Consider the following 12,660-nt stretch of genomic DNA (forward strand, 5'->3'; position numbering starts at 1 on the left):
CAATTGAAATCTTTTTTAGTATAAGGTGGAGCTAATAAATCACTTGGAGAGAACTTCTGGTATTTCTCTAGCTTATGTTCTTAATATTGTTGTATTATATAATATATACATGCTTAACATTTATATATTACATGTATTTTTTTCTATGTTTAGGCTCATGAAGGCTCTATTAATTAGAACAATTAACCAAAAATATTAATGTTAAACACTTTGTCTGTACAACAGTTTGAGTTCTTAATCTTGATTGTCTTTTAGGAATTTTCTTCAGGAGTATTTGGTCTTTTAAATGTTACACTGTGAAAAATTTTATGATGTGACACCCAGTGCTCTTAATAACTATAATGCACCTTGGAAAGCTTGTGTGCTGGTGAGGAGAAAATGGCTCATGCAGTTTAGAAATTTGGTTGTTGGAGTTCTTTGTCTCTTGATTTACGTTTTGACTAAAAGATCAGATTTTAAATCTTCTGGATTGGACAGAAGCATCAATCATATTTCACCATGTGTTTAATCCTATAGGATTAATGCTGTTAGAAATTTACGTCAGAGAAATTGCCAACAATTTGTGAACTCTGATATTGATCACTGTTCCTCTGCTTGTGTATTCCTTCATTCTGTCCTTCTGTCAAAGCAGTTTAGGAGCAGTTGGCATTTCTAGACATCATCAAATTCGTAGATTCAGTAAAATGTTGCTGCTATACAATAGCCTTTTAATTTTAATGTTGAACTAATGAGATACATGTAAATTTTGTCATGCAATGGCCAGTACTGTTCTGTGTGGATGTTTATGCAGTAATGCCAACACTGATGAAGGCACTTGCCAGAGTTTTCTATTGTTTCCCTCCCTAAAGTTTGCCATGAGCTGTCAGGTTGAACATACATACTTTTTAATGGAAGCAGAATTGTTGATAACTGAAAGTGCTTTATGTCTGGTGAAGCAGTCTGTTTTCTGCCAGTATTGTTTTAGCCCAGTTTATTATGAAGCAGTGTTATGTGTTCAGTTCAGGTAAAGCTAGTTCTTTGCAAATCATGGGAAGATAAAAACCTTTGAAGTGTACAAATTATTACCTTGTAATCATTCCTTTCATAATCAGTAAGATATGTTTATCTGTTGAGGCAGTATGTTTTGTTAGGTCAGCTGATTTAGTTGGGAACAATTTTCTCAGCTTTTAGTTAGATTCCTAACAGCTTATCTAGATCTGAAAATCAGGTTAGAGTAATTCTTGCACGCTTCTCTTAAAGGATGCTCCTTTCTCAGATAGTTCCAAGAAAATAGAGAACAAAACAATCTTTTTCCCTCCACGTAGCAACTGAATGATGAACTGCAGTGTCGTAGCACTGACTCAGTGTCCTAGTTTAGGACAAATTTAGGGGAAAATTCCCACAACTCCCTCCCCCACCACCGGGTTCGGGAGGAATTTCCTCAGAGGAAAAAGTGGAAAAAACTTGTTTATTGAGAAACAACGAAAAAACACTCCCCAACACAAGAAAAACAGTCCGAGATGACAAGAAATGTTTTCACCAGTCCAAGAGAGGGTGAGCAGTCTCTGCTGGGGAGGGTGCCAAAGCTTCTTTCAGGTGCAGACTCCGGGGGGTTTTCCCTTGATGTTCCCGAATCAGGGCCCGAAGCAGGTCCGATGTCTTCAGGGAAGGGAGGAAGGAAAGAAGGGGAAACACAAAAGCAGAAAAATGGCAAAAAGCAAGCAAAAAGCAGAAAGCAAGAGAGCAAAGCCAGCAAAGCAGCCTAAAGCTAGCAGCAAGCAAGCCAAAAGCAAGCAGCCGGGGGAGGGGCTCAGCTATAGACAAAACAAACTGGGAACATGGGAACAGGAAAAAAAACCCCACGATTTGGGATACAAAGCATGAAAATGTCCTGTCACCCCAGGACACTCAGACATCTATATTGCTTACTGCTGCCTGAACACTTTGTTCATGTGGACCTACTGTTTCCTGTGCCAAGCTGTTGAAGGTCAGAGGCCAATTGCATTTTCTTCCATCCAGCTATGGAATGTAAAGTGAAGCAAATATAGTCTATGGGATGTTGCTTTCCTTCTGTATACTGAGCATTTTAGGATTATGAATTTAATTCTAGCCTTGAGACCCAGAGTCATTCTTCACTGTTCTTGCCTCTAAATAAGTAAGATCTTGAAGGATAGGAATTTAAATCAAAAGCTAGGCTTCACAAAGCTTGTATAAAATTTAAACAGTCGCTATTAATGTGACATCTTGACCTGAGGACACAGAAAGTATGTTGTCATTCTTCTCAATCATGTATGTAGTAAACTCAATCTGGTTTTAGATCTACAATAAACTACTACTATAACTGACATTTGTTGTCCTTTTAGGTATACCAATAACAGTGCCACCACCAGGTAAATTTGCTTAGATTTTTTTTCCGCATTTGGATAAGAGATAAACACTTAACTGATGTGCAACTTAACAACTTCCTTTCAATCATATAGATAAAGGGTTATGTATACTAAACTATATGTGTATATGTAGGCTTAGTTATTTTGATGCCAGGCAGAAGAGAAATTGTATGAAAATGCTGTTGACTAGTGGACCTAATCAGCCAGTTTTCTAGATATATATTTCCTTCTTTTCTCTAAATTTTTTTCTCATCTATCTAAGTAAATAGTTTTGATTGTTATTTATTAAGTATTGTTAGAATTTGCCCATGTTTCTGTATCACCATATTTTTAAGAATTATAAAGTTTTTTATATGAAGCACTGATGATCCATGTTTAATGTCTTGCCTTTGTCAAGCTGAAAGTTCTTAGTCTTACAAAATAAAAACCCATTTACATGGAGACAATTTTTCATTGTTCTCTCTGGGATTTGTTTGCCGTTGTATGCTTAGCCTAGTTCTTATATGTGTTTATGGATGATAGATTTTTACTTTCTCCCCTCCTTACCTAATTTATTGTTACAGGTTTTCCACCACCACCTGGCGGTCCTCCACCCTCCCTCATCCCCACAATAGACAGGTGATTATCTGTTTGAAATCTTACTAAGCAATCTGTCAGTATTTTGTAACTGAAATAACTAAGTACTCTTGCATTTCCCCATACTTTATGGATTTACAATTAAGAAAGGGGAGACAGTTTCAGATTTTTACATTAATTTTACAGGAATGTTACTAGTCTCACCTCTCAGCATATTCCTTGAGTAGGTTACTTGGCCGTTTAGTTGTGACACAGTATCAAAATATCAAATTAGTTACAGTTTTGATGGTAAATCAATGCCAAGATCTAAGGGAATGATTGTTAAAGTATTCTTTAGTACTCTGAAGACTTATTTCTTTTCAGCTATCATATCCTTTTTTTATAGATGTACACAAAAATGAGCACAGATTCAAGCCCTCATAAACTATAAGAAGTGCCAGAGTTCCACAGAATCAAAATTTGTATTTCTATTCTCTTCTAAGTGTTCAGCTGTAACAGGCCTAACCATACTTTTTCAATATCATTTTTACATGCATTTATATGTATACTCATACATATATTTGTATATATAGAAATGAATATATAAAAGGAGGAAAAAGCTTGGCTAGCACAGTCCTTGAAAAATAGTTGTATTTTGCTGGAGGCCAAAACCAGGTCATATACAAAACTCACTTAAGATGGTACAAGCCTCTTGTCAGCCATCTGGATCTCACTGAGGGAAGATGCACACGTCTGTTCCTTTGAAATTGAAAATTCTGTTAAAATACATGAAACAGGAGGATGATGGAAAATCTCCAAGAAAATCTTCATATGAGTTGATGGAGAAAAAATCCTAACTTAATACATCATATGTGCGTGAAAGTAAATTTATTACTTTGTACTGACAATTGCTGGGAATGAGTTCTGCTTCTGATTGTATCTATTGTGTATTTTATATATGTGTTTATTTATTGAAGAAGGTAGCTTTGTTGCTAAAGCTGAGTTTTAACATGTATCTTTAACGTGCTGAAACTGGTTTTGCATGTATTTTCCACAGTGGACATTCTTCTGGCTATGATGGTCGTTCTGTTCGTGCTTTTTCATATGGCAGTGGTAAGTAAGGAAGCTTGCTGGCTTTGGAAATTTTGACCAGTGTGATATTAAATTGTTTGGTACACTTGTGAGGATTTTAGCTAGAAGACTAAACAGGTCCTGTCACTATTTCATTATGAAAGCTCATTGCCAACCACTGTAAATAGATCATGCTGTTGCAAATGTAACCACTGGTAAATACTGGTAAATTTACTTTTGGTAAATACTATTGTTTTGCTTATATTAATTTACATACTGGATGTCTTTTCCTGCTGCTGCTTTTGCAAAACTGTGATTTTGAAGCATAATATACCATAATACGAACTGCAAGTCAGGGAGAATTTTTTGAGGATTTAAAAGCAGGAGAAAAGTACTGTTGAGATATCATCAGAATTTTAATTACTAAGACCAATCATTCAGAAATTCTGTTGATGTACCTCTCCTTTGAAAAACCATTTGTCTTCAGACACTATAACCTTGAGCTATCCTATCGCAAAGTCAGTCTTTTTTTTTCTTTTTTTTTAATTACTGTTACGGGGAAAAAAAAAATCTGACATTGGAAAAATTGACTTTGGTTTCTTTTCAGTACAAGTGCAATAAAAGTGAACTAAAATAAAAGCTTCATCATGTGGCAGAAAATGGGCATCCACAGAATGTATGCTGAGTTTAGAAGGATTACTTAGCTCTGCTTCTTGATCTGGAGGAGAAAATAAGAAGTTAAAGTAGATAGAATTATAAAATATTTTGGGCTGGAAGGAATCATGAAAGATTATCTATTTCAAGCCTCCCTGCCATGGGAAAGAACACCTTTCACTTGACAAGTTTGCTCAAAGTCCTGTCCCAGCTGGCCTTGAACATTTCTATTGGTGGGGCATCCACAACTTCTCTGGGCAACCTGTGCTCCACCACCATTATCATAAGGAGTTTCTCCCTTATGTCCAATCTAAACCCACCATTGCTCAGAGTAAAACCATAGCCCCTTGTTCTGTCACTACAGACCCTGCAGGCAAAAGGTCTCCATCTTTCTGTCTATTAAGTCCCTTTGCAGTATTGAAAAGCCACAATAAGGTGTGCCTAGAGCATCCTCTTCTCCAGGATGAACAACATAAACAACATAGAGAGAGATGTCCCAGCTCTGATAATTTTTATGGCCCTCCTCTGGGCCTGCTTTACCATGTCTTTGTGGTCCTGGGGTCCCAAGAGCTGGATGCAGTACTCCAGGTGGAGTCTCTGGAGGGCACACAAAGAATCACCTCCCTCAACCTGCTGGCCACTCTTCCTTTTGATGCAGGCAGAATCCAAGTGACTTCTGGGCTGCAAACTGACACTGCTGGCTCGTGTTTAATTTTTTTCCACCACTATCCCCAAGCCCTTCTCTGCAGGGCTGCTTTGAATCAGTTCATCACCGGTTTGTACTGGCATTGAGGACTGCCCCCACCCAGATGCAGGACCTTGTGTGTTGCCAGCCCCATGCTTAGTGCCTTTTCTCTCAGCTAAATTCTATTGCCTTTGAACCCTGGCTGGTGAGAGGAGAAAATGTAGGGAAAGTTCTGTCCATTTCTGAGGCTGTGTGATGTTCAGTACAGATCAAATATTCAGCAAATCTATTTCCCAAATGTTCCGAAGTCTTAAGCATGGATATACGAAATGACATTTTGTAAGGGCTCACAATTTCTTGAAATTGTAGCAGTTCATGGAGTAACAAGCAGTACTTCGTTGACATTCTAAGAATCCTCATCAGTTATCAAATGTTTGCTTTCATGCACTGGAAGCTTATTATAATTTCAAGAATTCTTGAAAAAGAATTCATAAACATCGGCTTTACACAGACTTCTTTTTAGCAGTAGTTTAATTGTGTTTTAGCAAAAAGGTAAAAGCTGAGAAGTACAACTAAAGCCACACAGAGTATCGTAACAAAAGCAGTCTTACTAACACATACTAACATATGTATATGGCATCTATTACATAGTCTCCAGTGTAGAGTGTTTTTCACTTAGATGTCTCTTTTGTCAGAATTTTCTCTTTTGTCAAGTATTTTCAGGAACAAGAGTATTTCCAAGTTTTATGTTGACTTTTAGAGATGATGGCACGCTTGTGTTTTTGCAGCACCAGTTTTAAAGGATAACTGTTACCATGATCATGCCAACATTGAATTTGAACTTCTTCAGCAGGATTAAAAAATTGTTTGCCTTTATATGATTATGAAGACCAGGGAGCACAGTCCACTCCTATCTTCCCAATGTGCTTCCTGTGTATCTGGTATCCCTGTTGCAGCAATAGCTTTCATATTTGCTGCACAAAGCAATTGACTGTCTCAAAGCTGTCCATGTCACAGGGATTTTTGAATCTCTGTGAGAGAGAGACTCCATGGCATTTTATCACTGTTGCTCGTCTCTTAGTGAAAGATGTTTGCCTAGTCAGCATCGTACTCTCACAGACCCTGTTGTGCAATGTGATCACTGGTCAGGGTTTAGCAGAGATCTCTGTGAATCAGAACTTGGGGACATTGAGATCTCCACAGCACAACAGGGAACAGATATCACTAAGTATATTTATTTAATAATTGCTTTGGATGATAGCACTGAATCTCCAACCTGTTGTCTTCTTTGACAGTCTGTGCATTTCTTAGCTTTATCAAAATTGCAGGGGAAGATGTGTAAATGGAACACATTGCAAAAAGTACCAGTCTTGATTACGGTACTAGCCCTTCTTCTGCCTGTTCAAATTCCTCAGCTCATGCTTTGTTGTCTCCTCCCTTGTGGTCAGTTGGGTTTCCCAGTGCAAACCCTTTAGGAAGGTTACGTAGTAAAATAATCTTCTGACTTCGAAGCCAGAATGTCTGTTTTATTTTTGTGCTCTTCCACCACATCAATGTGGTTTCATCAATTTGCACTTAAAATCCTTTCACAATTCAGTGCTGCCTTTGCCATCATATCTTTGGCTTTGCTTGAGCTGCATTTGATCAGCCACTGCAGTGCCTTCTATCATATGCTCGTTTGCTTTTTCCTCAAGCAGTCCTTTGGTCTGTGCTCTAAATGTTCTTTATATCTTAGGAAGTTGCAAGACATTTAACATTACAAAAACTGGTTTTTTTGAGGCACAAGGAAGAAGTTTTAAGTATTTAAACCATCTCCAAATCTAGTAATTATTCAAAGCTCTCTTCCTGTTTAAAAAGGAAATCGAAGTTAAATTTTTGAAGTGTCTTTCTTCTTGTAGAAATTGTTGGAATAATCCCTATAGAAATAACAGAAGTGACAGATTACTTCATCCAGTGTAGTAAAAGCAGATCACCAGTTCATACTAGAAAGTAAGTTTCTTGTGTGTTGTGAATAATTCCTGGTGAAAATCTAGATATAAAAATGTGCAGTGTGTCAAATCACTGTTTTATCTCATGTTACTGCGGAGAAATACTTCTGTCTGATGAGAATTGCTCAAGATGAGATGGAGTATCCAAAATGTATTGTAAAAGTTTGCACTACCATTAATAATTGGTTTGTAGTAGATATTTGAAGTTGAGTTTAAACTTTAGATCAGAGTACTCTGGCAGCCAGTGTCTCATGTACCATATGTGTGTTGTTGACATAGCAGCAACTCAAGGAAATTAGCAGTCTTCTAAGTCCAGCTGCTTTTTTTGCTATTTCTGGCTGCTTTCCTTCGACAAATTTCAGGTCTTGGCAGTATAATGAACAGCATAATATTGTATTAGGACATTTTTTTCTGTTAACCCTTCATTTTGCTTGTAGACCTGAAGTTGAATAGTGTCAAGCATTTTATTAGAGGCAAAAGCTTGTATAAATGCTTTTTTAAGGAGTTGTAATACTTTTCATTGCAAATATATTTTAACAATGAAGTGTTTTTTCCTGCTCCACTGCCTGCTCTAAAGGTCTTTTGTATTCCTCCTCTGGACACTTGGCAAATTGCTCTCTTCAGCTTCTGCCACAGCTTTCTGGGGCAGGCATACCCAGACGTTACAGGCAAGGCAGTCTGAACATAGCTGTCAGCAGAAGCCACTGGTTTTACAACTCAACAGTATTAAATACGGCACAGTAACACACTTTGCATTGTTCAGTGGATATTTGTGTTCATTGTACTGTTAATCTCTTTGTGACACCATGAAGTCAAGTAAACATTGTTCTCACGTTATAGATGATGAAGTGGAGCTCAAAACAAACGATTTATTGAAAGTTAGGAAAGCTAGCAAGGCAGATAAGCAGAAAGGAAGAAGTCCTCAGTACTGTAAGTCCGCTAGAGAGTGCTGTTTCCAGCTAAATACTCAGCCCTTGTTTTTCCTTTACAGGATGTGTTCACAGGACTTGTGGCGAGGGAGGGCAGGACAGAACAAAATTAAAAGTAGCAGTTCTTGTATTACACTGAAGTTGGCAAAAAGCAATGGCGAAAGAAGCATGTTCCTTCTCCCCATTGCTAGCTACCTAAAAATGATTGGGAGACAGTGTTAAGACTTCCTTCTTAACATCCTAACATGTCACTTCTAAATAAGGACTATACTTAATTCTCTTAAATAGTTACATTTTAGTGGTATTAGTGTTTGTGCTGAGTATTCATAAATGTTATCTTACAGAGGACAAGTGGGAGAGTAATTTCTTCTCCCCAGAGTGAATTTATTTCTAAAGCTCCTTTTACATCTGTAATCAGAAAAGTATGACAAAGTGAAGTATATAATATAAATTAGTGAATGAGAACTTCATAGCTAACATTGTATTTTAAATACAATGATTTTAAAGTACAGGAGGTAAAAATAATAGCATTTAAATACAAGGCTGGAAGTGTCCTTTTTCTGAAATGAATTTTCAGAGCACCTGACTTTCAAAGGCATTTTTTTTTTTCTGGTTGTTTTCATTTTGTTTTTTCCCCGGAATAAAGCCATTTGACCACACAGAATCAGATTCTTTGAGCAAGTATTTGCACAAATTTTTTTACCCCCAAAAGCGTTTAGACAGTCTTTAAGGTATATACCCTGGTTCTGTACATCCTCATAAGAAGTATTTAAATGAGTGACAGAAGCTGTTGTAATCATCATGGAAAAAATGCAGTTTGCTGAGAATTAACTGTAATGTGAAAAGGGAAGATTAAAAAATGTTACTGGAGGAAACTGCCAAATGTGTTTTCATGCACAAGCTTCCATATGATATTGGCTTTTATTCTTTCTAATAATTATATCTCTTTCTTTAGTCACCTTTCCACACCCTGCAGGTTCTGCACCCTCATGGTCTAGTCTTCTGGACACCAGCAAACAGTGGGATTACTATGCACGAAGAGAGAAGGACAGGGAACGTGAGAGAGAGAGGTCCCGAGATCGGGATCGCGACCGGGACCGAGACAGAGACAGAGACCGTACCAGGGACAGGGAAAGGGACCGAGACCACAGTCCATCTTCAAGTGCATTCAACAGGTCAGTGGAATGTCCTCAACGTGCTGTAACTCTGCTCAAAACTCTTGTCTTTGCTAAACAGTGTACTTCAACATTCAGTTTTGTGTTCTGCTGCATATTCCAAAGATCTGGGTGGAGTGGCTTCCTCATCTGTGCCCTTTACTCTTGGAGACTGTAATTCTGAATTTCTGCATGTCAAACAGAAGCAGTAAAAAAGGACAGTATACATCCAAATTGGTCATAGTGCTTTAAAAGGTTAAAGGTGATTTAAGTCTTGAGAATGTCTGAAATATCCATCCCTTTTTGACATCAATAGCTCTAGAAAAAATTTACAGAAAAATCTACAGAAGTACCAAATAAATTTTTGTTGCCAGTTCAGTATTAAGCGCAATGTGTTGCAACATTTGACCTTAATTAATGGTGTTAAATACCTGCTAAAATGGTTAATATGGTTGTTAAAAATGGCTGGGTAATAATATCTCCTCTCTTTTTTAAAAGTATTATTTCAAGGTCAAGAACTTTAATTTTGACGTAGACAATGAAAGTCATGTCAGATAACTTTATTCAGCTTTCTACTTGCTTTAAATAAAAAGGCTGCAACTGTTCTGAGGTTCATGTGCTCAAGTACAAAGCATTTAATGTTGAGCTCACTATGGTTCCATAGAACAGATATTTCTAAATTTCCCTGCTTGTTATCTACTAAGGTTTTTGGGGCGAATATCTGATACTTTTCTTAGTGTTCGTTGTTAAATTTAAATTTTTGCAAAATATGTGTTAGCTATTAGGCAGATTGTTTTTACTAATGGTTTTAAGCTGAAGGGAATGGGAGCACTGGGAATCAGCATTACTGTGGTTGAGAGATGACATTTTTGCATGATGATTGTTAGCTGAAGACCCAAACTGGGTGCAAGCTGGGAGATTTTCCATGTATGCTGGTGTGGTGATGTCCTCTCCTGGGAGCATGTGCTTCGTTCCAGGGTCAGTTTCTGAGGGCTGAAGACCTACCCAAACATCTGTTTCTCAGACAGCTTGATTGAAGGCCAGAAAGAACCCTGGTCATTCAAGGGTGCTTGAAATGAACCTTAATAGCTTCCAGGCCTCAAGAAATCTCTGTGCTGCTGCCAGAGTTATCTGTAAAGGAGGGGGAAGAGCAGGCCTCGACTTTTTTATGTGACTAAATTATCCACCATCTGTAGGAAAGCTGTTGCCACATGGCTGTGTAAGAAAATGGTAGGCCCTTAACTAGGATAAGTTGGTTTGGGAATCACAGAAGAGGTGGGAGAGGCTTAAGAAAGAACATGCAGATAGAATATTTCTTAAGAAGTTTTATTTTCAATTCTGTGCACTTATGAAAATAAAATGAATGGAGCAGTGAGGAAGAGAATTGAACTATTTTAAAGACTGCACAGATTTATAGCTTTTATTTATATTCCCTTTGTTTAAACTTTGATCAAGTGGTACTTTGGTGGGGTTTGTAGTAAGCATCAGGTTTAGTGTTTTACTGCTCAGAAATTACAGCTTTCAATGCTTTTTAGCAGTTGTTTTCCAGATGAATAGCCTGTGTTTTTGCGACAGAAATACTTTTTTAAAGAAATGCTACAGCATTTCTTAAAATTATCAGAAAATAGGATTATTTTTATTCTATTATAACCAAAATGTGTTTTAAAAAATGAACTTTCAGCTGTCTTCATATTCTGTTCTGCTTTTGCCTTGCTATGCTCAAGGAAAAATGTGCATTTTTAGAATGCATCTCACTCTGCCCCCTTGAAAAGATGCCCTTATTTTTGGACTGTTTCCCTTCTGCAAAGGTTGGGACTTTGTTTTTTTGGGGTGTGGGTTTTTTTGGTGTTTTGGTTTGTTTTTGGTTTTTTATTTTGGTAGTTTCAAGTCAATTAGTTATCACTAAAAATGTCAACTTTGGAATTTGATTGATACGCTACTGTTCTGTGGTTCTTCCTCAGCAATTTGAAAAATTAAAAAAACAGACAAAAAACCCCAACCCCCAGCAACTGTGTTTCTAAGGTCCTGGAACTTAATAATCTCATGCAGAGGAACAGATGAGGGGCTGGCTGGCTGGACTGCAGCTTCGCAGGACTTGGTGTCCTGGCGGTCAACTGAACAAGCCTCCACGATCAGTGTGCGATAAAGGTCAAAACACTGAGCAGAATCAGAGTGTTCCTGAAAGCTCCCAACACACTGCTCTTGGCAAACTGATTTTTTGCTTTGAGAAGTTGTTTGTTTTCATCTGACAGACTTACAAGCTGTCATGGTTCTTTAGTAGTTCACCAAAATAAGGTTTAACAGGCAGTATCAGTAATATTTCTTAACCTTTTCCAGCGTGTTTTAAAATAACTGGGTAACAGAACAAATGCAGAGTGTGAGTTACCATTAAGGGATTTGGATCTCATCTTTGAAACCAAACCATAAGTCTACAAGTAGCCATCTAATTTCTTACAGCAAGCTTATCAGAATTTAGTGGTAGACATACAGATTTTAACTTTTTAATTAGATACTGATCATCAAAATACTAGTTTTGGGAAGCAATATCAGATATGGGAGGAAACTACAGTTGCACAGAGAGGCTGAGTAGTCTCCATCCGTGGAGATACCCTGAAGCTGTCTGGACATGGTACTGGTCAGCTGGACCTGATAGCCCTGCTTTAGCTGGGGTTTGGTCCTGATGACCTCCACTCATGCCTTCCAACCTCAGGTTTTGTGCCAAATATGCTTTGCAGGATTCAATCAGCTTACTCTCAGATCTGAGGTTATAAATTCATTATAAAATCAGTGAAGTTCTATTACTCAGTGGCAAATCATAATTTTGTGTTCTGTAGTTGTAGCTGTAGTTTTCCTGGTTTTGATGTGTGAATATTTTTCGTGTCCCTTAGAAAAGCAGAATTTTCTACGGGGTGCTCTCTCTACAGTTAAGACACTCTCTACAGTGTCTTAAATTACTGATTTCTGACATTCGCTTAATGATGTAATTATACAGGGTTTCATAAAAAGACTAGGGCTGTTGCTTAAGGTGTTCCCCCATCTCACTCTTGGGTTTTCTTGCGTAGCTGTAATAATCATTAATGTAATATCCTCCCTTGGGATACGGCCAGAGGATCCAAGTTGTGGCAGATAAAATGGGTTTGGTCTCAGTTCTCACTGCTCCAGGACATGAGAAATCCCTTAGGCTCGAGCTGTTCTCCCTGTGTGAGCTGTCTGATCTGTGCTGCTGCTGCAGGGACCTCAGGAAGGTACTTCCTTTCA

The 12,660-nt window shown here is 37.8% G+C and overlaps 1 protein-coding gene across 4 annotated transcripts in view; it reads left to right on the plus strand.

Annotated features, from left to right (window-relative positions):
• Positions 1-12,660, plus strand: part of FIP1L1 (factor interacting with PAPOLA and CPSF1) — a 40,959-nt gene that overhangs the window by 26,113 nt on the left and 2,186 nt on the right. For 2 of the 4 annotated variants that reach the window (XM_063401939.1, XM_063401941.1), the window contains 4 exons: positions 2,343-2,369; positions 2,930-2,984; positions 3,979-4,034; positions 9,204-9,423. In XM_063401939.1, coding sequence (XP_063258009.1) covers positions 2,343-2,369; positions 2,930-2,984; positions 3,979-4,034; positions 9,204-9,423 — 358 coding nt within the window. The remainder of the gene's footprint in view (positions 1-2,342; positions 2,370-2,929; positions 2,985-3,978; positions 4,035-9,203; positions 9,424-12,660) is intronic. The other 2 variants (XM_063401940.1, XM_063401942.1) reach the window with 1 other exon arrangement.

The sequence above is a fragment of the Prinia subflava genome, chromosome 7 (genome assembly GCF_021018805.1).
Source record: "Prinia subflava isolate CZ2003 ecotype Zambia chromosome 7, Cam_Psub_1.2, whole genome shotgun sequence".
In the NCBI taxonomy this organism is placed as follows: domain Eukaryota; kingdom Metazoa; phylum Chordata; class Aves; order Passeriformes; family Cisticolidae; genus Prinia; species Prinia subflava.